This window comes from Perognathus longimembris, chromosome 1 (genome assembly GCF_023159225.1).
Source record: "Perognathus longimembris pacificus isolate PPM17 chromosome 1, ASM2315922v1, whole genome shotgun sequence".
NCBI classification, from domain to species: Eukaryota; Metazoa; Chordata; class Mammalia; order Rodentia; family Heteromyidae; genus Perognathus; species Perognathus longimembris.
In genome coordinates, this window is record NC_063161.1 from 66,182,333 (window position 1) to 66,208,199 (window position 25,867).

Genomic DNA, 25,867 nt, shown 5'->3' on the forward strand with positions numbered 1-25,867 from the left:
TGAATTTAATAGTGTGTGCTCCCATTTTAATATGCCTTATTCTTATCAACTGTAATCCACAGAATAAGATGAATATTCCTTACATTTTAAGAAGAAAATGTTTGTTGTCAGTTGTGGGGCTTGAACTCAGGACCTTGACACTGTCCCTGAGCTTTTTCCCTCAAGGTTTAGCACTCTACCATTTTGAGCTACAGCTTCACTTCTAGTTTTCTGGTGGTTAGAGACAAGAGTCTCACAGACTTTCCTGCCCAGGCTGGCTTTGAACAGCAATCCTCAGATCTCAGCCTCCTGAGTAGCTAGAATGACAGGCGTGAGCCCCTAGTGCCTGGCTATAAGCTGGTTCTTTAGCTTGAAAATAACATATTAAGTAGTCAGGTATGATGATTTAGACTGGATTCTTGTAGAATTCCAGTAGGCACTTCCTAAAACTTTTATGTAACATCATGGCTAGAGCAAGCACACAGGTTCTAAGTTAGCAGTGCTACTTGATAGACAATGTTCCACTAAACTCAGAAATTTAGGCAAGCTGTTAACAAATGCAACCAATTCAGTATGAATTAAGATATTCTCAAGAGCAAGCAACTAAAACAAACTGGCAGTATAAATTTTCAGTTACATTTACATTTTTATAGTCCTTCCAGAACTTCATAAAATGTAAGGAGTCCAAACAGATATAATGCATTTATAAATAGGTCTTGTTATATTACAATCTAAGGTGTTTCTATTTCTATTTATGTTCAGTGGAAATTTAGAAACTGGCATTTTAAGGAAATCTCCCCTACTATTTAGTCCTAGACATCAAAAGTATAAAATGTAGTCAGGGAGGGTGGTGGTTCACGCCTTTAATCCTGGCTACTCAGGAGGCTGAGATCTGGAAGATCATGGTTCAAAGCCAACCAGAGCAGACAAATCCAAGAAAGTCTTATCTCCAATTACCCAGCAAAAAGCCAGAAGTGGAGATGTGGCTCCAGTAGTAGAGCACCAGTTTTGAGCAAAAAAGCCAACCAAGAGCATACCCTGAGTTCCAAACCTAGTACCAGCACTCAAAATGTGTAAAATGACTTACACCTTGTCTTCCTTGTGGGAGGGAGAAAAGAGGTCATACACCAAGCACACGCCGAACACGGTGATGCCCGTCTCTTTCACCAGCATGGCGCAGGTCCCCAGGAGCAGACTGAGTAGCAAGAAGAAGGGAGAGGATGTGGGAGAGAATCTTTCCCCAGCACAGCACTGACCCAGACTCCTGGAAGACACATAGCACATTCTCTTAACTTATGAAATTGGGGCCACTTAAGACATCTTCCCCTTTAGGGATAAGATCTAGTAACAATGTTGCTATTCCATAAGCAATAAAGTAGATCCAGAAAGCTTTCTTCAAGGCATTCATCAGGTAATTATTTAAAATTGCTAAGGTAAAGCTGGGTGCTTACAACTATAATCCTAGCTAATGGGCAAACTGAGATCTGAGGATCATGATTCGAAGCCAGCTCAGAAAGCGAAGTCTGTAATACTCTAATCAGTCACAAAAAAAAGTCAGCGGCTCAACTGGAAGAGCACCAGCCTTGAGGGTGGGGGAGGCAGCTAAAGGACAACACTCAGTCCCTGAATTCAAGCCCCAATACCTAAATAAATGCTAAATTGGGGGGATGCTAAATTTGGTGCTTAAATAATCATATATGCAAATTGTTCTAAAAATCTAATGTGTTACACAATGAATACTATATAAAGACATGAAAAATGACACCTTAGGGATTTAATTCATGAGATAGAAAGATTTAAGAGAATACTTTTTTGAGTATGCTTTTTTGAGGCCTGAATAAACCATTATCACATGCTAAGTATTTATTGCCATCATGATTACTTGAGCAAAGAACTTTTATATGGTTCTGTATACAAAACAGTAGCGATACATATATACATAGATGTACATATAAAAAGAAAATAGATAAACTTGTTTCTTTTGACTAATCTGTATTTTTTAATTTATTTTTTCGTGAACATGTATTGGGTAATGTTTATTTTCCTCAGTTTAATTTCCAGCAGGAATTTCCAAAATCTCTGTGATGCTGTTTTCTATCCTATAAAACAACTGGTCATAAGCGCCCTCACTGTCTCCCTCAGCAGGCATCATACCCGTGGGCCCCTAGAGCTTTGAGGTAAAGGCCGGCACTCTGTACCTGTGCTCTTTCCTCCTCCTAAGAGCAACTGTGTCACCAAACATGCAGAGCTGAGCATGGATGCTATTTCTTCTGGAGTTGATCTACCACTTTAACTCCTTAAAGCCAGTAGGGTGTGCACAGCCAGCCTGTAACCATACAGCCTCTGGTCACACACGTGTAGGGTCAACTCCAACTATAGTAACCACACAGGAAAGCCCAAGAAGAGGGGTGTTGTGTTTTGTTTTGTGTGTGTGTGTGTGTGTGTGTGTGTGTGTGTTGGTAATGAGATTTGAACTCCAGGCCTGGGTGCTGTCCCTTAGTTTTTTCACTCAAGGCTAATGCTCTACCATTTAAACCACAGCTTCACTTCTAGTTTTTTTCTGGTTAACTGGAGAGAGAGTTTCATGGACTTTCCTGACCAGGCTGGCTTTGAACCAGGATCCTCAGATCTCAGCCTCCTGAGTAGCTGAGATTACAGGCATGAGCCACTGGCATTCAGCTGAGGGAGGTGTTTTTAACTAGGAGCACTTTCCTCTCCTTTCTCATATATTAGTACTTTTGTGTAGCTGAGACTAAAATACCATAGAGCAACTAAAATGGCAAAGACTTATTCTGGTCCACTGTTTCAGAGAGTTGCCTGATGGGGCTAAGCACCATAGACTGAACCAAGAGTTTACAACAGCACTCCTGAAACACAGTCACTGGTTTGTAATAAGGGTCAGAGTCAAATCTTACCCAGGCATCTCTCCAGGGAGTAAGTGGCATGGTTGGCCTGCCATGCCCCAAGCCCTCTGCTCCCACACATTCTTCTAATCCACCCTTTTGGCAATGAGGATGTCACACCTCAGGTGAGAACCTCATCATTTGGAGAATTTTAAGCACAATATAATAGGAAATGACACAAATATAATAGAAAAGAAATAATGAAAATCATTTAATCTTTTTTATCTAAGTTGGAAAAGCACAGTTGGGAAATACTACTGTCTAAACTGTTATGTTAAACCTTAGGACAATAAAAAAAAAGGAATAAAAGGAATCAAATGAGAAGAAATTAAATGGCAGACAAACAGTCCAGAGCATTGTACCCTCCCCTGAATAAATTCTGGCTCAAAGTAAAGATTCTACATTCCATTTCCAGACAAACACTACAAGTAAAAGGAACTAAGAAGCAAAAAGCTTAGCATCCTCACACTCCAAAGTCTCTTTCAATGACAGCTCTCTGAAATGACTGATGCCCAGACAGTGCCTGTCCCAAAGCCTCTCAACACAGAAGCTTTCTCTCCATACAGCACAGCATGACTGTAGTCTTGGAAGGCAGTACTTACCTGTTGTAGGAAAGAAAGGCCAGCAGGAACAGAAGGCAGGCTAACACGTCCGCTCTGCCCACAATGCCAGCCACCTAAGAAGTACAACACAAAAGCAAAGTTAAAAAACAAAAATCACTAGCATTAATAGTGCAGAAAACTACAGTCAAACAATCTTATGGAAATGTGTTTGTTCTAGATGAATGAAAGGCACAATAAAACATTCCAACACATGGAATAAGCACCTCTGATGATTATATATACTTAACAGAGAAGAAAGAGAAAATGGAAGGGGCAAATTTTTCATGCTTAGCTATGTTTCTAGCCTCTCTTTCATAAGGGTCACTTAATATAGTATCAAAGTTAATTCACTTATTGACTTTTTTTTTTTATCTTAAACCAGGTGCTGGCAGCTCACATCTGTAACTCTAACTACTCAGGGGGCTGAGATATCATGACCGTAGTGGGAAGCCATCTTGGGCAGAAAGTGGTAGAACACCAGCTTTGAGCGAAAAAGGCAACCTAGGTCCTGAGATCAAGCCTCAATACAATAAAGGAAAAAGGAAAGCAACAACAACGAGCTATGTACAAAGAGCTATGTACTTTCTACAAATCCTACTAGCAGTAATCAAAAAATAACATTTTATGAAAAAATTTATTCTGGTGGGCATTTTCAGTGCCGGTAACTCCGCCCAGTACCTAGGTAACTGGCCCACCTGGAGGCAGTCACCTCCCTCTTCTCTGAGATCACATCTGTATCAGCGTGGCCATACCTCTCCGTCCCTTCCCCAAATAAACCCTGACTCAAACCCTAGCCTGATAGCAGGCCAACTCTTCTGCCACTTGTGTCTCCAGCATGCATGACAGGAGCAGCAGTTCCAGAAAATAAAGTTCTCCTGCCTGAATACAGTGTAATGTTCTCTTTATGGGTCACCTAATTTAAACATTACTAACCTTGATCTGTATGATACATTTCAGGTTGAGTAAAGTGCTCCACAATTTGATACCTGATACCTGAGTGCTGGCATGACGTTACAAGAGGAAAGTTCCATACCAGACATCAAGTGTGACAGATCAGTCACACAGTAAGCACACCAAAAATGCTGTATACAATTATCCTTAGTGGGGCATAGTGGCTCACATCTGTAATCATCCATTTTCCTAACACTGATGATTCAGGATCCATAAAAATATGAATTTCCCAAATGTTTCCAACTGATATCCTCAGATCTCAGCCTACTGAGTAGCTAGGGTATTAAGTCCAAGCCACCAGCATCCAGCTTACTGCTTGCTTGTCTTATAGCCACTGTGCATCAGTACTTTGGCTCTTCTCTGTATGGGCTGCAAACCAGCTATGGGAGGGGCCCCTTATCCACCCTTACATCCACCTGGCACCTCCCACACCAAGCACGCTCTCACTAGCCTCCTGTGAGTTATGTAACAACTATACCAACAGATTCAGACATATTTCTATCAATGTATTTAAGTTCTTCATCATTCTGGGGCTAACTTCTAAACCCATATTTATTCTTGTTTAACAAAGGAAGAGCAAGAGTCCAGTATCTCCTTCCTCCACCCCACTAGTCTCTTTTGTATGTGTTTAACAATTTATGCATCATCATCTATAATGCACATCTCTTTTTCTAATTCTCTACATCCACTTCAGAAACCTGAACTGGAATCTACAATTAAATAGCAGTCCCTCTCTCTTTTACTCTGTAGTGTAAATTATTAGGAAGGCCAAATTCCTTTGCCTCCACCGTATACATCCCTCTTATAAATGTAAATACCTTCTGTAAATAAATACCAGCCATCTGAATTCTTTGCCCCTTTACTTATGTAACTATGGGTTGGTTGGGGGCTTTTTGGTTAGTACAAAGGCTTGTTAAACCTATTTTCAAGGGTCAATTTGTTAATAGGATTTGCCTCTTTTTTAGATTCCAACTATCACACTGCATAAATTTGCCAACCTTTTGCCTTTCTTTCTTGCACACCTACTCAAATCATTATTGTTGCTGGATGCCAGTGACTCACACCTGTAATCCCAACTCCTCAAGAGGCTAAGATATGAGGATCCAGGTTTGAAGCCAGCCTGGGAAGAAAAGTCCATAGGACCCTTATCTACAATTAGCCAGCAAAATGTTGGACATGGAGGTGTGGCTTAAGTGATAGAGTGCTAATTTTGAATGAGGAAGTGGTGCTGTGGCTCAACTGACAGAGCCCTAGCCTTGAGCTGATAAGTTCAGAGACAGCAACCAGGCCCAGAGTTCAAGATCCACAACAGACTAAAAACAATAATTAATTAATTAATCTTGAATGAAAAAACTAAAGAAGAGCATCCAGATCCCAAGTTCAAGCTCTAGTACCCGCACCGAAAACAAAACACTGTTATTGCCTTGTCATTTTGATCTTTTCTGTGAGCATTGTCCCCATGATTCTCCACTGCAGATTTTCAACCATGATTTTAAAGCTATTTGTTGGAAGTCATACTGTCTCTGGCAATAGATTAGAACTTGCCACTGGTCTAGGGCCACATGTCTGATCAGTATGGTCAAAAATGGCAGTGTGTCTATCTTCCTTCATGTTATGTCTACAAAGAACATTAGAAACTTAGGGATCTCACTTATCTACTTAAACCCATATCCAAAATTTGTCACTGTACTTTCAAATAATTGAAAACAAGTAACTGCCCTTAAATTGTAAATGCTGGCACTTGAAAATAAACCCATCATGTTACTGTTCTAAATGTACCTAGCAAAAACCCAAATACCATAGCAACTCCACGTTCCTCATCTTCCATTTGACAGGCAAGATCATCTTTCACTGGCCAACACTGGCTGGGCACAGGTGATTCATGCCCATAATCCTTTTATAAGGTGAGAAAATGGAGAAGCCACATTTTGAGAGGTCGAATCTTGAAGTTTTTATTGAAGCACTAGCAGTGTGCAGGCAGCCAAAATTGTTACAAAGGCCTGAAGCCTGCAAATATACTTAACACTGTTAGGAAACAGGCCAGAGTGGAAAGAAAGAACAAAAACAATACCAACAAACCAATTCAGCTCCAATGGAGAGCTGAACTGGGACTCCATGGTAACCAGAGAACAGCCAGGAGACAGGACACAAACAGGGAGACATGAGGCATGGTGTAAAGGTGCTTAGGGTGTTCTGCGCCTAAATAGACTCACGTCAGGGGACAGGGTTATAGGAAGCTCCCAGTCCCAGACACTGGACTGACAGGTTCAGTAACCCATAGGCCAAGTGTCCAGCCCTCTCTCCAGGGATTCAGGCATGCCTATCACCTGGGAGTGGGACTTCCCTTCCTCCACCATGAAGACAAGATGCCAGACCCCACCATTCATCATGTGGCCAAGATGGCGCTGGCCAAACCTGAACTCCCTACTTCAATCCAAGCTACTCAGGAAGCTGAAATCTGAGGATGAAGGTTCTAAGCCATCCTAGGCAGCAAATTCTGGAGACTCTTATCTTTAATTAACAAGCAAAACCCAGAAGTGGAGGTATGACTAAAGTGGTTGAGCACCATTCCTCAGCTAAAAAGCCATGGAAGAGCAACAGGCCCTGAGTTCAAGCCCCAATACACACACACACACACACACACACACACACACACACACACACACACGGCCAACATTTGTAATATGGAGGTCAGACCTGGCCAACACCATCATTGGCCACATGGCACGTTGTACTATCTGGCATCTTGTCTTGATGGATGTGCCTGGAAGGGAAATCCCATCCCCAGGTGATGGGTGTTCCTAAATCCCAAAAGACAGGGGTGGGCACATGGCCTCTAGGTTACTGAAACTGTCAGTTAACTGCTTGGGACTGGAAGCTTCCTGTGACCCTGCCCCCTGACCCGACCCTATTTAGGGTCAGGCCAGCTCAGGTACCATTACACCATGCCATATGTCTCCATGTTTGTGTCCTGTGTCCTGTCTCCTGGCTCATCTCTCTTCCCCATGGTATCCCAAGTTAGCTCTCCATTGGAGCTGAATTGGTTTTGGTATGGTTTTTGTTTTTTCTTCCCTCTCTGGCCTGTTTCCTGATAGTGTTAAGTGTATGTGTGGGCTGCAGACCTTTGTAACAACTGGCTGCCTGCAGACTGCTAATGCTCTATTAAAATTCCAAAATTCCATCCTTCAACATGTGGCTTCTTGGATAATTTACTATATAAAACATTATATCCTCCTATCTCTTTGAACTCCCACTTCCACTGTGTATCCCCCTTGGCATTTGTTCTTAATGTATTACATAGTTATGTTGAAATGTGTTTGTTTTGTTTACCTGTCCTAGGGCTTGAACTGTGGGTCTGGGTTTTTGTGCTCAAGACTAGTGCTCTACCACTTGAGCCTCAGCTTTATTTCTGGCTTGTTGTGGTTAACTAGAGATAAGAGTCTCACAGACTTCCCTGCATGAGCTAGCTTCCAACTGCAATTCTCAGATCTCAGCCTCCTAAGAAGCTAGGATTACAGGTGGGAGCCACTAGTGTCCTACAAAACATGTTCATCATCTTTCTTCTTGCAGTAAATAATGTGTGTCCACATGTGTGTCTGTATGTCTGAGGATGATAGACAAGTTCCCAAGGCTGAGCTTTATACATGGTTCCTAACTGTTTCTTAAATTTCCTGTGACCCTCAATTCCCTATTCCAAGTACTATTCTTATTAATTGGAAATATTACTTGGATTAGTACATCATAATAAAAGTAATAAGTGATTAATAAACATAAAAATTTAATATAGAAGGTAACTGATTTCATTTGAACACATTCAGTCAGGGGTAGCTGAGTCTTATATGTTGTAGAATCACATGACAGCACTCAGGATCATTGCAGGTGACCCCTGCAGGTGTCCTTAGAAGTCATCATGAGGAATGACTAGGAAGCGAAGTCATTTCTAGTCTTCATACCCTGGTTCACATGAAGAGAAGTCTCTGTACTAGGCCAATAATTTAATTCTCTGAACTCCAAGACCATCAGCAATAATCTCACAATTATCTATTATCTCATGTAAGTTTTATGATCCACCAACTGTCAAATCAACCAGCTCCTCCTTAATTTGCTCCTAAGAATTTAGACACATCCATCATTAGAGGTACCTGTCCAAGGAGCCATTAACTTAAACAGTTTTGCAGAAATACAGCAAATTAAAAGGGAGAGAGAGAGTGAAAACAAAGGAAAAAAAGGTCTCAGTGAGAGTTATGGAACAGCCAGGCACCCGTGGCTCACACCTGTAATCCCAGCTACTCAGGAAGCCGAGATCTGAGGATCACTGTTCAAAGCCAGTCACGGCAGGCGACTTCATACCTCTAACAAGCTAGTAAAAAACAGCCATAAGTGGAATGTGGCTCAAGTGGTAGAGTGATAGCCTTGAGTAAAAGAAACAGGGTGAGAGCCCGGTCCCTGAGTTAAGGCCCAGGACTGGCCCACACAAAATAAATAAAAAAAAGCAAGGTGACAGGCAGAAAGATTTGTACATAAACACTGGAGCAGAGTTTCGGGCTCAGTGTGCAGGGGAAAAGCGGAGTCTGGCCAATCTGAACAAAGGCAGCTTCCAGTTGCTGTGAGCCACTCACCGCCTCTGTGTGGACAGGATGCACTGCGAAGAGCAGCGCCGTGAGGAAAGCAAGACCACGCTTCCCGAAGACCATCTTCTCACAGGTGTGCATCAGCACCAGAGTCACAAGGCAGTGTAACACCACGTTCGTCGCGTGGAAGTAGAAAGGGTCCATGCCAGTCAAAAATACATTCAGCCTGGGCGAAAGGAAAAACAAAACACAGAAACACCTATCTTAGCAAACATACAACCTAAGCAACAGGACAGCATTCAAAGCCAGCCCAGGCCAAAAAGGCCATGAGACTCTTATCTCCGATGAACCACCAGAAAACCGAAAGTAGTGCTTTCGTGGTAGAGCACTAGCCTTGAGCTGAAGAGCTCAGGGACAGCACCCAGGCCCTGAGTTCAAGCCCTACAACTGACAAAAAAAATTAATTAATAATAATGATGATGATAATAATATAAGCCAAGTACTAGTAGCTCATATATAATCCTAATTCCTCAGGAGGCTGAGATCTGAGGATTTGGTTCAAAGCCAGCTCAAGCGGGAAAGGCAATAAGACTCTTAACTCCAATTAAATAGGAAAAAAATGTAGCTCAAGTGGTAAAGCACCAGCCTCGAATGGGGGGAAATAAAGAAAGAAAAATAAAACAGCAAAAGTTTGAGCTCCTGAGTTCAAGTCCTATTACAAGCCCAAAATAATAATTATTACTATTAGTAGTAGTAATTGTTCATGAAAAAGAAATGCAGATCAAACACAGCTAAAAGATGTAATATCCCCAACTGAGTCTGTTACAGAAATCAACACCCAGATACAAAGCATAATTCTTTGGGAAGCACATTCTAAATGGTGTTGTTTGTAGCTGTCTAGCTTCCAACCCCTCTTACCAAAACAATACCACTCAGTCTTTGTTCTCCTGCCCTTGATCATCTTCTTTTACAGAAACCATTGGGCTTTGCCAAAATACCCACAAACCATGCCAGGCTCCAGTTAGCTCAATGCCTGTAATCCTAGTTATTCAAAAGACTGAGATTTGAGGGTTGAGGTTTGAAGCCAGGCAGGGCAGGAAAATCCATGAGACTCATCTCCAATTAACCATCAAAAAGCTGGAAACAGAGGTGTGGCTCAAGTGGTAGAACACCAGCCTTAAATACAAAAGCTAAGAGACAACACACAGGCCTGAGTTCAACCTCTAATATCAGCACATACACACACTACTCACAAATATAAATGGCAAGTTCCAAAATGAATTTCTAAATCCTTAACTCATTCACAGCTCTAAGTTTCAACATCTCAAGCTTTTCCTTGGCACATGACTCCAAATGTCATAGTCGCTACTAACTCTGCTTTCACTCTCTCCGAGGCAGTTACTGTACAAAACTAGGCCCAGCAAAATGAACTGTGTGGGAGGCAACCCCAAGGCACAGCTGCCAGGCTCATCCCAGAAGTGTCCTTAATAATCCACACAAGGAAGAGGACTAGGCAGAGAACCAGAGACCACGGTCTCTCCTAGTGAAGAACTGAACTACATTACAGTATAGGAGGACCCACAAAGAGTCAGGAAGCTACAAGAAGGGCAAGCCTTGGGTGCCATCCTCCTTGGGTACAATGCCCTAAGGGTCTATCCATGTCCAAGGTTGACAACACAGCTTTCCACAGGGTCAGGCTGAGCCTTCTAGACCAGCTACGCCATTCATTTGCAATTCACTCTCATGGACAATAATAAGTGAGAAGCCATCTCTCACACACAGTTAGCAAGTGTCTAAATGGAAGGTCTCCCAAGAGCCAACATGCATGACAAGCTTTAGAAAGCACGTGCCTTAAAGCCAAGAGAAAATTCCACTTCTAGGAATCCACCAGTAAGAAATAATGAACAAGTATTAAAAGGTGTTTCTCTCTCTCTCTCTCTCTCTCTCTCTCTCTCTCTCTCTCTCTCTCTCTCTCTCACACACACACACACACACACACACACTGCATGCTATACTGGGTGTGGTGACATATACTTGCGATACTAGCTACTCCAGAGATAGAAACAAAAGGATCCTGAGTTCAAGGCCAGCCCCGACAGGGTTAGTGAAACTCTGTCTCAAAGACAAAACAGATCCTGGGCTGTTGACAGCTCATGCCTGTAATCCTAGCTACTCAGGAGGCTAAGATCAGAGAATCATAGTTCAAAGCCAGTCTAGGCAGGAAAGTCTATGAGATTCTTATCTCCAATTACCTACCAAAAAGCCAGAAATGGAGCTGTGGCTCAAGTGGATGCAAAATAGCTCAGGAACATCACCCAGGTCCTTCCTGAGTTCAAGCCCCAGGACTAAAAAAGAAAGAGACAAAAAGTTTGAGTGTGGCTCAAGTGGAAGACTGCTTTCCTAGCATGGACAAGATCCTGGCTTCTAGCCCCTGTATCACGCACACATTCACACACATTCACACACACACGTAATGCATATCAATGTTGATTATAAAAGTGGCAGAGTCTAAAAATATCTAAAAAGATGAAAAGTGAATTCTCCAAACTAAAGGCAAGTTCTGACAAAATGTTACAATAGATTTGTATGTATGAGAATAGAGAGAAATAGCTCTAACTCTGGGAGCCAATGGTTAACTGATTAATCTTCTGATTTAATAGGACAGGGGATGTGATCAATGTATCCCATCTTTACTTTAACAAAGGCATTTATCAAAATATCTTGCAATCTGCCCCCACACATGCCAGTCTAGGAGCACAGGGGTGAGGAATGAATCAATGTCTTCTCAGAGTAAGAGTTCCAATGCACGTTACAGCACTCCGTTATTATCTCTGCCCTGTCCAATACTTTCATCCAACGCTCAAATGAAACCAAAGATTACAAGATTACAAAGTACTCCAGCTGAAAAGTGAAATGTGTTAGCAGCCTACCTGGCAGTCAGACTTTAAATGGCTGAGATTTCTCATTTTAACAGAATTAAATAGAATAGTATTAAGAATGCTGACCATCATGGGGATATAAAAGAGAACCAAATACTTGCAATTCAGATTAAAAATATACTCAGAACATGGCACAGGTGGCTCATGTCTGTAATCCTAACTACAAAGAAGACTGAAGATCATGGCTTGAAGCCAGCCCAGGCAGGAAAGTCTGTGAGACTCTGATCTCCAATTAAGCACCAAAAAACCAGAGTAGAACTGTGGCTTAAGTGGTAGAGTACTAGCCTTGAGGATAATATTATTAAAAAACAAAACAAAACAAAACAGAGCTGGGAGTATGGCCTAGCATTAGAGTTGCTTGCCTCTCATACATGAAGCCCTGTGTTTGATTCCTCAGTACCGAATATATATAGAAAAAAGCCAGAAGAGTGCTGGCCTTGAGCAAAAAGAAGCCAGGGTCAGTGCCACTCAGGGACAGCACCTAGGCCCTGAGTTTAAGCCTCAAGACCAGCACTATCTATCAGGATCACACACACACAGACACACACATACACACACACAAACACACACGTTACCATCCCTTTTCTATAGATTAGAAGCTCATTTCTTTCCACTGTTATATTCATCTCACTTAGCACCCAGAAGATTCTAAATGAAACTTTACTGAATAAACAGCTGATATGCATTATGTTGGATACTGTAAGACATATTTCCCTTTCAACTTTAATATTTCATTTTATTTCATTTCACCTTCATTTATCACTTAAAAGACAAGCAGTAGGAAATTATCATTCCCCCCCCCCCATACTCTTAATAGGCCATGTCTAAGTGCCTGAAAAAACTTCCAGGATTTGGCAAATATGAACACAGATCACCTCTTTTCTCTCTGACATTCTTCCACCTCATAAGATTGGCCAGAAAGGTAAAGTCAGGAGCTCTCTGCAAATCAGTCAGCTGTTCTCCCACACGGCCATCTCCCTGCCCAGGAAAAGTTGCATACAACAGGAAGGATCCTTGGCTCCCTGCCTCCTCTCTCTCACAGCAGGAGCTGAAGATAAATTCCATTATTCTCTTTTCATTTTCTTCCTTGAAAATAGCTGTTTAGAGCCAGGCACCTGTAGGCCTAGCTATTCAGGAGGCTGAGATCTGAGGATCAAGATTCAAAGACAGCCCAGGCAGGAAAGTCTGTAAGACTCTTATCTCCACTTACCCAGCAAAATGCTGGAAGTGGAGCTGTGGCTCAGGTGTAGAACACTAGCCTCGAGCAAAAAAGCCCAAGGACGGTACCTAAGGCCTGAGTTCAAGCCCCAGGAACAGCGTGCACGTGCAAGCACATGCAACCACGTGCATGTGCACACGCACACACACACACACACACACACACACACACGCTATATTATATAGCTGGAGATATTTTTTTCTTTTTAGTCATTCGTAGTCCTCCACTCCACTCCAAAGTGCTTTACTTCCTTCAACTGGTGCTGGTCTGGGAAGTGGGAAGGGATTTTCATTGTGATGACTCAATCTGTTCCTGGCCATGAGCTTTTTTCCCCACCTACAGATCAACCAACAGGGCTGTGCATCTAGTTCATTCCTAGGGACAAGGAGATCAACCACCCACTACCCCATAATGCACCCCTGCTGGCCACCACGGGAAATGCACCCACCTTGTCTTGGGCAGCTAAAGCTCTACCACTGTCTTCCAGTCCTCTAAGATGCCATTCCTCCAACTGAAGTCAGAGAATCCACCTCAGATGCAGCATCCTCCCTCACATCAGCCCACTGGGAAGGAGTCACCAGAGAACTACTCAAGCTGGGGTGCTCCCTCAATAATGCAACTCTCTACAGCTCAGGAAAGGGAAGGACAACCACTCAGCCTTTCCCAGAATGCAACAGGAAGATGAGAAGTGTGTGGAGGCAGTAAGTATGGAACAGTGGAACCGCAGAATGCCTTTTCCATGTTATACCAGGGAGATGAAATTGTGCCATTTCAGCCTCCAGTGACTCCCAGTGGCTCCCTCCCAGGCTTCTTGGTCACCTGTTTGCAAGCTACAGCAACTGAATCTATTGCAGGGCAGGAAATCTTCCCCCAAGCAACCAAGTAATGGAAGGTAAATTATTCTCAGAGCCATGAGACATGGTTTCAAGGCAAAAGAGAAGGCTGTATGAACTAGCAGGAAAAGTCAGATTTTTTTTCCAGCAGTAACACAACACACATTCTTTTCCAATAAGAACCTAGCCAAGGAAAAAGAAAAGTGGGGTGTGCCCCTTCACCATCTGTTCCTGGCGTACATGGTAAGTTATGGTTTCCCCATTGCTTGCCTGCCTGCCAGCTTACAGAGCCCTCCCCCCCCTTCTGTTGTGTTCATCTGTCTTCCCTTCCCTCTTGCTCTCACTACAGCTCTCCAGTGCTCCTGAGCAGCTTCCATAGTTGTCTTAGATTATTCAACCAACAAACAACGACATCTGGTTCTGCTCATTTTTCCTCTCAGGCAAATCCCTTTGGCCCTCAATCGTCTTGGAGGCTCCTCTTCTGCATTCCCTCCAGTACTAGAAATAAATCAGCAAATCATCATCACTTAATGTATCCAAAGAACCAAATGATGGAACTCGCGGGCACCAATGCAATCAGCAGGGCAGAGGGGAACCCAGCACTCCAAACAAAAGCAATCTTCAGTGGGCTTTGAGCTCAGCTAACCACAATGTCTCCTGGCTATTAGGAAGCTGTTCCTGCACCAGGGCACAGATTATCATCCTTGTCTCCTTAGCACTCTGAGAAATGACCGCACAAAAGAAAGAGAGAAAGCTGGACACAGGTCTCTCAAGCTTGTCATCCTAGCTACTTAGGAGGCTGAGATCTGTGGATCACTGTTTGAAGCCAGCTCAGACAGGAAAGTCTGTGAGACTCTTCTCGCAATTAATTACAGAGAGAGAGAGAGAGAGAGAGAGAGAGAGAGAGAGAGAGACAGAAAGAGACAGAGAGACAGAGGGAAATGGAACTTGGCTCAAGTGGTGGGGTACTAGCCTTGAGCAAAAATAAATAAATAGGGCTGGGGATATAGCCTAGTGGCAAGAGTGCCTGCCTCGGATACACGAGGCCCTAGGTTCGATTCCCCAGCACCACATATACAGAAAACGGCCAGAAGCGGCGCTGTGGCTCAAGTGGCAGAGTGCTAGCCTTGAGCGGGAAGAAGCCAGGGACAGTGCTCAGGCCCTGAGTCCAAGGCCCAGGACTGGCCAAATAAATAAATAAATAAATAAATAAATAAATAAATAAATAAAAATTCAGTGACAGCACCCAGCTCAAGTCCCAGGACTGGCACCAAAAACAAACAAACAATAACAAAGGGAGAAAACTGTGGATAGGACAAGTAAATAAAGCTGTAAGTTCCAGGAGTAAATCCTTAAAAAAGAGAATTAGCAAATAACCACAACAGTCAATCAGACTCAAAGACCTTAGGTATAGTTAGAACCAAGGCATCATTTTCCAGTAAATTTTTTTTAAGTATATGTTTGTCGAGTGCTGGTGGCTTATGCCTGTAATCCTAATCCTAGCTACTCAGGAGACTGAGATCTGAGGATCACAGTTCCAAGCCAGCCTGGGCAGGAAAGTCCATGAGACTCTTATCTCCAATTAACCACTCAAAAACCAGAAGTGGTGCTATGGCTCAAAATGGTAGAGTGCTAGCCTTGAGCAAAAGAGCTCAGGGACAGTGCCCAGGGCCCTGAGTTCAAGCCCCATGACCAACAACAACAACAACAACAAAAAGTATGTGTTTGGCAGAAAACCTGGATGTAATTCAACTCTGACACTATCAAAAGTTGATGGCCCTGTCACACATTGAGGGCAAAGTCACCACAAAACTTTAAATATCGGGCTGTGGATATGGCCTAGTGGCAAGACTTTAAATTATCAATCCCAAATTCAGAGGGCCCCGGTATCCTGTTTTCTGACCAACTGACTACTGAGATTCAGCCAGCACCAGTGACTCACATCATCTTAGCACCTCAGAAGGCAGAGACCAGAGGATCTGCAGATCAAAACCAGTCCCAGAAAGAAAAGACTCTTATCCCCAATTAGTAAAGATATGGTGGCAGAGTGCCAGCCTCAAGTGAAAACGCCAAGAGACAGAACCCAGGCCCTCAGTCCCAGCCCCAACACTGGTACCAACAACAACAAAGCTAAGGCTTCCCACATGCTCAGGTTCCCAGACTCACTAGAGTGACTCACAGGATTAAGGAACTCACCATACTTGTCATTAGTTTGGTCACAAAGGACACATCTCAAAAGGATGAGTACCTGGCACAAGGTCTGAGAGGGCCCAAAATACCAACACGCTGTGAGCAGACCATCAGTACAGGCCTGCCTACCAGGGAGGTTCGGGGAACTCTGGGCTCCAGGCATGATGGATTAACACATAGCCACTGGATTGAACTCAAAAATCCCCAGAGCAAACATCACATGACTCCGTGCCACAACTCTCAGATCCTAAGACGGGTTTTTGCAACATGGCCAACCTTCATCCTGAAGCCACCAGGGACCTGCCTGGAGGCACCTCCTTCTCAGCATAACTCAGCTATGCTGGATCCAAGAGTCTGCAGGGCACAATGGAGAACTCCTATCACTGGGGCATTCCAAGGGTTTAGAGCTCCTTCCCAGACATCCAAGACAAAGACCAAAAAAAATCTCAAGGGCTGGGGATATGGCCTAGTGGCAAGAGTGCTTGCCTCGTATACATGAGGCCCTGGGTTCAATTCCCCAGCACCACATATACAGAAAATGGCCAGAAGTGGCGCTGTGGCTCAAGTGGCAGAGTGCTAGCCTTGAGCAAAAAGAAGCCAGGGACAGTGCTCAGGCCCTGAGTTCAAGCCCCAGGACTGGCAAAAAAGAAAAAAAAATCTCAAGGTGCCAGTGATTCATGCCTGTAAGTCTAGCTATTTGGGAGGGCGATCTCAGTTAGAAGCCAGCTTGGGCAAAATATTTAAAGGCCCCATGCTCAACTAATAAATATGTGGGTGCAATGCTATTCTAACTAAGCATGAGGCTGAGATCAGGAAGTCCATAGTTCCAGGCAAGCCTGGAGAAAAAATTTTGTGAGACTTCATCTCAGCAGAAAAAAGCTGGGTATGGTGATATATGCCTGTCATCCCAACTGCTAAAGGAGGTATAAATAGGAGGATGGAGGAGTATTGGCATAAAGCAAGACACTATCTCAAAGTAATCAGATAAAAATGAGCCAGGGGTAGTCAGTCACAGCTGCCTTTCGCAAGGAAAACCCTGAGATCAAACTCAGTACTAAAAAATAAATAAAAATAAAAACAAGTTCTAGACAACATTAGAGAGAGGAAGCCACAGTCAGGCTAGGTCCTCTGACAAAGTAGTGTGAAGTCTTTATATGTCATTTAATGCAAAATGATGTTCCATGTCTAGCTTACTGGCTAAAAGAGAAAAAAAGTAAGAATGAAAGTGAGAAAGGCCATTCCTTAGAAAGCAGGACCCTCACAGATCATTTTAGCTCCTAGGAGCAGCTGTGGGGAGAAACTCGCATCATCCTGGGAACTTTCTCTGCGGTCCAGCATTGCTGCGAGCCCTGAACTGCAGTGGGCACCCCTCCCTCCACTGGAAGCCCAGGAGTTCCAGTGCCACTCAAGAGAAGGATCCAAAACAGCTGAAAACCCTGTCCCCACAGATTACAGCAGAAAACAGCCACCATCCCTTTCAGAGCCAAAGCTGCCTTACCCTCCAGTAAGCAGGCTCTGCTGCCTACATCCAGGGAAACTCCTCCACTTTCCCTTTACAGAGGAAGAAAAGAGGCCAGCTAAGAAAGAAACTGAGCAGGCTTTCCATCCCCTTAGTATTTACCTGAAAGGTTGAGCATTGGTAAAAATGATCTATGCACTAATGTATATTTAAATTCACTTGTAATTGACAACAGAATACTCGTTCTTTCAACAGTGACTTTTGACTCATGTTTTGAAGCCAGGCAATGTCCTAAAGATACACTTGGTGGAATATGAGCTACAGCACAGGGCATTGAAACCAACAACAAAAAATAACAGAGAGCAAGGAGCCTACAGAAGGAAAGCAGCATTTTAGAAAGACCAGGAGGCATGGCTCCTTTAGACTTAGTGGCCAGGGAAGGGTTTTGAGACGGAATAGTGTGGGACAAAACGCAGGTGAGTGGAGAAGAGCATTCCTGAGCAAAGGCTTAGGCAGCAGCGGGTCTGGTTTGTGAAAGAACAAGGACCACAAAGGCCTGGGTGGAGACAACCAGAAGGCAGTGCAGCAGCCCGTGTTCAGATTAAATAGGACTTGAGAGAGCAGAAGCCACGTCTCACCATAGAAAAAGCATTCCGTATCCCTATTTTATTTTCATTCTATTTGACCACTTCCTTTTTTTTTTTTTTTCCTGAGATGGGATATTGCTATGGAGGCTGGCCTACATAGTTCATGATTCTCCAGCATCAACCTCCTAAGTGCTGGGATTACAGGTGTGAGCCGCCATACCCAGCCCTCCTCTCTCTTTTAAAAACAGAATGACTACATATTAAAAGTCTGGAAAAAATAGGAATGGAGTTCCAAAGAAAAGATATTTGTTAATTGAAAAATAAAACAGACTGCTCTGAAGCCGCTATTCAGAGCCTCTATTCAGAAACCCTGGATATAGAAATAGAGTCCTCTCATTCTTATCCTCCTACACTACAAATTATTGTCTAAGCTTATCTTACATCTCCCGCACATTCTGCCAGATGACAATCACAACCTCTGCTTCTAGGGGTTTCTAGGATAAACCTCAGCTTCATATATAATTTTCAAATGCATTTTTTCTATGGTCTCTAGTCCACTTTTTTTCTTGGTCAGTTCCATCACTGAACATTCTAGAAAACTTAGTCAAATATCCTAGCCTGATTTCACTTGCCCCTTAGGATCAACAGAAAACAGTGAGGAACAAAACTGTCTCAAAATGAACTCTCACAGTAGTACAGTCAGAAGGCGCATTTCATCGTCTCTTTCAGGTTTACACTGTGGAGGCGGGTGCTTGCTTTCTGGGTGGTTAGTTCAAGATGCAACTACATCAGCCCTATAACAACCATTTTTTAAAAAACACACACAAGGGGGCTGGGAATATGGCCTAGTGGTAGAGTGCTTGACTCGCATACATGAATCCCTGGGTTCAATTTCTCAGCACCACATACACAGAAAAAGCCAGAAGTGGCGCTGTGACTCAAGTGGTAGAGTGCTAGCCTTGAACAAAAAGATGCAGGGACAGTGCTCAGGCCCTGAGTTCAAGCCCCAGGACTGGCAAGCGCAGACACACACACACACACACACCACATACACTTAACAGCCACATATATAAGATATTCTATTTTAGCTCTGACATTTTAAACTACCCACTTCACTCTAAAGATTTATAGCAGTAAGAGAAGCAATCAATAAGCTAGTTGATTGTGGCTTACACCTGTAATCCTAGCTACTCAGGAGGCTGAGATCTAAAGATAGCAGTTTGAAGCTAGCCCAGCCAAGAAAGTCCATGAGACTCTTATCTCCAATAAACTTCTCAAAAAAAAAAAAAAAAAAAGCCAGAGTGGTGCTGTGGCTCAAGTGGTAGAATGCTAGCTTTGAAAAAAGAATCTCAGCACCAGTGCCCAGGCCCTGAGCTCAAGCCAGGACCAAAAAGAAAAAGAAGCAATCAATAAAAACTTTATAGCAGCCAGGTGCTGGTGTTCATGCCTATAATTCTACCTACCCGGGAGGCTGAGATAGGAGGATCGAGGAGCAAAGCCAGACAAAAAAGTTTTTGAGACTCTTATCTCCAATTAACCAGAAAAAAAGCCAGAAATGGAGTTATGGCTCAGATGGTAGAACAAAAGCATTGACTGCAAAAGCCAAGAGAGAATGTAAGGACCAGTGACCTCAAGCCTGAGTACCAGCACCACAAAAACAGAAGAAAGGGAGGGAGGGAGGGAGGGAGGGAACCTACCAACTTCATAACAAATTATAACCTCATGGCCCAAACATGAAAGGAGAACCATACTTGTATGGTCCTTAATCCATCTTAGTTTTCCAGCTTTAACAACAGTACTTACTTGTTGAGTCATACCTGCCCTCACTCATCAAACGGACAAGACTGCTAATAATTCTATAAGAACTATTTCCCAAGAGGAAAGGAGGAGGAGAATATTAACAAGCCGTGTACATTTCCAGTCAATCAAGGCCATTTTTCAAGAGAGGGTGTCAGGCCTCACAAACTCTGGTTCTGTGTCAGGTCCTCACCCACATAAGGGCTGAAGGCATTCCTCCTGATTTCAGGGCTACCAGCAAGCCATACAGGCCAAAGATTCAGAGAGCAACCAAAGAGCAATTACTGCTGTGGATTAAGTTCTCACAAAGGTTTTGATTCTGCTCTACTAGGGTCTAAAAATAGTCCTGCCAGCCCTTGGCCATGATCTCATGAAGAGACGATATGAGACTTACCTGCAACAGAAATGCATCAGAGATGAAGCCAGTGGCTCCCGTCTGTAACCTGTCTAGCTACTTAGGATTACTGAGGGTCAAAACCAGACAGAAAGGTCCATGAAACTCTCACCTCCAATTAGCCAGCCAAAAAGCCACAAGTTGAAGTTGTGGCTCAGGTGATAGAGTGGCAACCTTGAGCACAAAAGCCAAGTGAGAATGTGAAGCCATAGCACCAGCACACACACACATACACCTGCACGCATGCGCATGTGCACACATACACTTAGAAAATGGACAAAAACCACAAAGGCACACTTGCCAAGAAGAAAGAGAAGACAAGTAAGCATAGAAAAAGGTGTTTGACATCAGCAGCCACTGGGGAAATAAAAATTAGATGTAGTGAGGCATCACTATCAATTGTCAGAGTAACAACATAAAAAATATAACATTGAAGGCTGTCTAGGAAGTGAGAAACTGACTCACTCATACTTCTGGCAGGAACATGGAAAGCAATCACACCATTTCATAAAGAACTAAACATGTAACCACAGTAGATCTAGTCATTGTATTCAGGAATCTTCCCCAGAAAATAAATATTTGTTTGTACAAACCTATAAATGAATATTTTTAGCAGTGTTATTTGTAATAGCTCTGGTGAAAACCCAGATGTGCTTGGTGGATGGATGGTTAAACAAACAGTAGTGTATCTACACAATGGTACACAAACAATCCACACATGAAGCTCCAGAAAAACTGAGTGCAAAAACAAAAGGCCAATCTCAATAAACTGCATGTCACATGATATCACTTGTATAATAATGACAAAATTATATAATAAAATTCTAAACTAATGGCAAACTTATAGAGATGGAGAAATGGTGGTGGCTGAGGTGAGAATAAGGGTTCTGTATTAGGTGGTTGTTACAGCTTAGGTGCTCATGCTGCTGTGAGCATGACCCATCCTCAGGATGAAACTGTTGTGTGTATCTCCACTGAAGCAGCAGCCTCAGTAAACTACACATAGAACCAAACATACACTTACCAAAACAAGCAAAATGGAAAGAGGACATGTCAAACAACCAAATCTAAGGAAAAGCCAGAGATTGTATCAGTGTCAGTTTTCTGGTTGGCATATTTCTCTGTACTTTACAAGATGTTACCAATGGGACATAATGAATATGTTGTAAATGGGATCTCTAAAATATTGTCTACAGGAATATATCAGTTGTCTCAAAAAAAATTAAAACCTGAGTTTCAAGCCTCACAGATTTTGCTCAAACATAATTTAAGATACAGTTTAAAATGGTCAGCACTAAATTTAAAGTGCCCTCTCAACTATATTTTTGTCAACTACCTAAAATTAAAAGCATAAAGACATATTCTAGGATAAAGTTACTCAGCCATCAATTAGTTTATGTTGACCAATTAATGAACATGATTCTCTGGCCTGCTGGTCCACATTCCTCAAGAGCTCTACGGGGCATGGGTGTACTGCAGCTTTATGCTACTGTACCAGGCATGTTTCACCTCAGGTAGCAATGCAGAGAAACTATTTTTAAGCTATTTCAATCAATAACTGTGCATAGATAGACTAGCTAATGCTCTTTATGAGGAGAAACTTAATTCTTCTCTTTCCTACCCATTTCTATCTAGAGCTGTGTTGCTTTCTAGATTTGCAATTCAATCTTCCAAAAAATTCTCTTTCAGCTGGGCGCTAGTGGTTACACCTCTAACTTTAAGTACTCAGGAGACTTGAGATCTGAGGGCCATGGTTCAAAGCCAACTGGGACAGGAAAGTCTTTGAGACTCTTCTCTCCAAGTAACCAGCAAAAAGCTGGAAGTGGAGCTCCAGGCCAAGTGAGAGTACCAGCCTTGAGCAAAAAAGCTAAGGGGCAGTGCTACAGCCCTGAATCCAAGCCCAAGTACTGGCTTGTGCGTACTGGTGAGTATATGCATGTGCACACACACAGGCAGAGCATCTCTTTCATTCCAAGTAAGATAATATAGGAGATCTAAATCGCAGACAGCAAGAGCTTTTTTTTTTTTTAAATAATCAATGAACACCACAAAATAAGTTTCTTCATTCCTTTTCCTCCCCTACCCCTACTCTGCCCAACTCCTGCCAATTTTCCTCTTCATCAATGGCCTGGGCTCCTTCCCTTCTCCCTTTCTCAATGCCTGCTGCCTCTACTCATGCATCTCCATCAGGAAGTCTGCAAAATTCTTCTCATCCTCCAGCAAGTATTCATAGACATTTAGCTCTGTTTTTTTGTTTGTTTTAATGGTAAAGTGCCCAGAGCAGGGAGCAGGGCAGTCTCCACAGTTGTCCTCAGTCCAGCATACCTCATACTGTGCACTCCCACACCTCCAAATTAATCAGCAAGGCTCCTGTAATAAGTGAAAATCACAGGCATTGTGGTGTATACCTGCAGTTCCAGCAGTAAGAGGCTAAAGCAAGGAATCCCAAGTTCAAGGCCAGCCTGGGCTTCATAGCCAGATTCATCACAAAGAACAAACAAAATACGATACACTGGTGTTTATGCCATCCATCTAAAGAGATCTTAAGAAACACTTGGGCCATAAGCTATTAGCTCGTACCCTGTAATCCTAGCTGTATCCTGTAATCCTAGCTACATGGGAGGCTGAGATCTGAGGATCTCGATTAAAAGCCAGCAGGGAAATCCACCAGACTACTATTTCCAATAAACTAGCCAAAAGCCACAAGTAGAGTACAAGGCCCTGCATTCAAGCCCTAGTACTGTAGTAACCTGAGGGGCCTGGGCTAACACACACACACACACACACACACACACACACACACAGTTGGAAACTTGAAAGTACTGATCAAGTTGCTCAGCAGTTAAGGTTATCTTTCGGTTGAAAACGAGTCCAACTTTTCCAGAAGGACATTTATTCTCGTTATTGCCAAATGTGTCATTTTTCTAACCTTCCTTAAAATATGGTACGTTTAGTGAAAGAATGAAGTCAAAAGTCAGACGACCCTCTAGGTCATCAGAACCACCAGTCTAGGAAACCCTGCTGGCCAGCGCAGGCGTTTCCACTGCCACCCCTCTCAAGTGACCATCACCTGGGTCCTTTATGCCCCTGGAAAAAGACTTAAAACATCAACAGCACAGAGCCAGCGTTACTTCACGAGTCTGTTGGTCCTGAGCGTTACAATATGCTGTAATGCTGAGCTGTGGTGCTAAGGGATGGAGTCCAACTAGGGATGCAGGCAAGGCTTCCTGGCAGCTTTCTCTCTTCCATGGTGCCGGCTCTCTCGAAATGAGGCAGTACTCAGCGCTCCAAAATGGGCCATGCTCTCCATTCCCTTTCCACATATTCACCCCCAAGGATGCTGAATCATGACTCTGGGCTGCAGGGAGGGGGGTGTCTTCCCGCGGGGACCCCATGGGCTCCCCTCGCACCTAAAACAAGTCTAGAACCAGGAGCGCCCAGGGCGTGGGGTCGTGGATGGGGAGCGCGAAGGTCCCTTCCCTCCGGGCGGCTCCTCCGACCTCCCTCCCACCAGCTGCCCGGTCCCTAGCGGCTGAGCCACGACCAACCGGGACGCCACCCTGCCCGCCGCGCCACCCCCGCCGGACTGCCACGCGCGCCCGCCGCGGAGAAGCTCGCCCCGACTCGCCGGGCCGCGAGGCAGCAGCGGGCGCGGCTCACCTGAAGGTGAGCACGCACAGCGGCCGGTAGGACTTGTGGCTGCTGTTCTCCGCCATGCCCTTGCCCCAGAAGTCATTGGCGAAGACGCCGCGGAGCAGTGGGGCGCCGGGCCGCACGTCGGGGTTGTTCACGATGGCCCACACGTCATCGTGCACGAACTCGCCGCGCAGGGAGCCGGCGTGGCACAGGCAGCCGGCCCCGGCCAGCAGCGCCGCGGCCCCGGCCCCGGCCGCACTCGGCGCCAGCCCGCGGCCGGCTCGCCGGGAGGACGCGCGGTCCCCGCCGCCGCCCCGGGCTCCGGCGCTCGCCACCATCGCGCACTCGCCCGCTGCGCCGGCCTCGGCCGGCCGTCTGGCATCGTCCCCGACCGGGGCCCGAGCTACGCGCGGCGGCGGTCCGCAGACGGCCTCTGGCTCGGCGCAGAGAGCGCTGGACCACGCTGCCTGCGCCGCCGCCTCGGCCCCGCCGCACATAAACAGCGGCGCCCCCGCCTCCCCGCCATCGCCGCCGCCGCCGCACCGCGCAGGCGCGCGCAGGCGCCCCGCCCCCGGCCCGACGGGGCTGGGCCGCGCGCGCCCCACCGGCAACCGCCCGCGGCCCGACCCGGCGGCGGCAGGGAGGAAGCGGGGTCCCGCCCAGGACGCACGCCCCCCACCTGCCGCAGTGGGCCGGGGCTCATCTGGAGACACCTTCCCAGCCCAGGCTGGGCGGAGGGGACGTGGGGTCCCACCCAGGACACACGCCCCCCACCCACCTCCTCCCGCAGTGGGCCGGGGTTCACCTAGAGACACTCCCCCCCCCCCCTCCCTGAGCGGGATGACCAGGTGCGAGGCCTGGACCTCTCCCACCCGTTGGCTTTCCCAGGAGTGGACGGCGGGCCAGCGGGCTGGGGCGTCCCCTCCTGCGGGAGCCACGTTCCGGGGGCCCAGCTCCACAAACGCAGCTTCCAAAGCCACTTCTCCAAAGCCTTGCGGTTTCTGCCCGGGTGTGAGCAGGGTCCTGGGTGCTGCACCGTTCCTCACCAGTACTGGGACTTGAACTCCACTCCTCTCCCTTGGCTTTGTTGCTTAATGACGGTGCTCTACTACCCGAGCTTTGCAGGTTAGAGTTAAGAGTCTTGGATTTGTCTGTCTGGACTGGTTTTCAAGTAGGATCCTCAGATCTCATCCTCCTGAGTGGCAAGGATCACAGGCGCCCAGTGGGGCTTTTCTTCACCCCATTTTTCTGCACATTCTTGTAGCATGTTCTAGGCTTTGTGTGTTTTAATTTGGCTCTGGACACTGACTTGGGTCTTGAAACATTTCTCCTCCTTTTATATTTTACTTTCCTTCAAGACAATTGGAGAGGACAACTTGCAAGCAAAGTTTCTTCCTATCTAACTGGGCCTCTGGAATCTGACATTATTTCCCTGTCTGTGGGTATATTTGAATTGCACCTACATAGTCAGTACACATGTTATAAAAAGTTGGGAAAACAAAACACACAAGAAAAGAATAAAACTCCAAGTTCAGACTCCTAAATTTCCTTTCTTTCTAAAAGGTTGTTCTCTAACCCTCCCTCTCTTAATACAAATTAAAATATGTAAACAAGTTAGATCTATCAGGATGGTTGCTTGAAATTCTCCAAGATGAAGGAAAATCACGTGATTTTTCAGGACACTTGTAAATTCCCATGGTATGTTAATTATGTTATGGAGAGCTTCACACATCCAGACAGAAAAAAAAGCTAAAGAAAAAAGTCATCATTCTATTGTTAATCTCCCAATAATCCTAAAAAAAAAAAA

General features: G+C 44.7%; 1 protein-coding gene across 2 annotated transcripts in view; it reads right to left on the reverse strand.

Annotated features, from left to right (window-relative positions):
- Tmtc1 (transmembrane O-mannosyltransferase targeting cadherins 1) overlaps nucleotides 1–24,528 on the reverse strand; it is a 148,384-nt gene extending 123,856 nt beyond the window's left edge. For both annotated transcript variants that reach the window (XM_048366913.1, XM_048366906.1), the window contains exons 1-4: nucleotides 24,085–24,528; nucleotides 9,055–9,232; nucleotides 3,485–3,558; nucleotides 1,067–1,243 (exon numbers count right to left, since the gene is read on the reverse strand). In XM_048366913.1, coding sequence (XP_048222870.1) covers nucleotides 1,067–1,243; nucleotides 3,485–3,558; nucleotides 9,055–9,232; nucleotides 24,085–24,398 — 743 coding nt within the window. In that variant the 5' untranslated portion in view covers nucleotides 24,399–24,528. The remainder of the gene's footprint in view (nucleotides 1–1,066; nucleotides 1,244–3,484; nucleotides 3,559–9,054; nucleotides 9,233–24,084) is intronic.
- Between the last annotated feature and the right edge of the window lie 1,339 nt (nucleotides 24,529–25,867).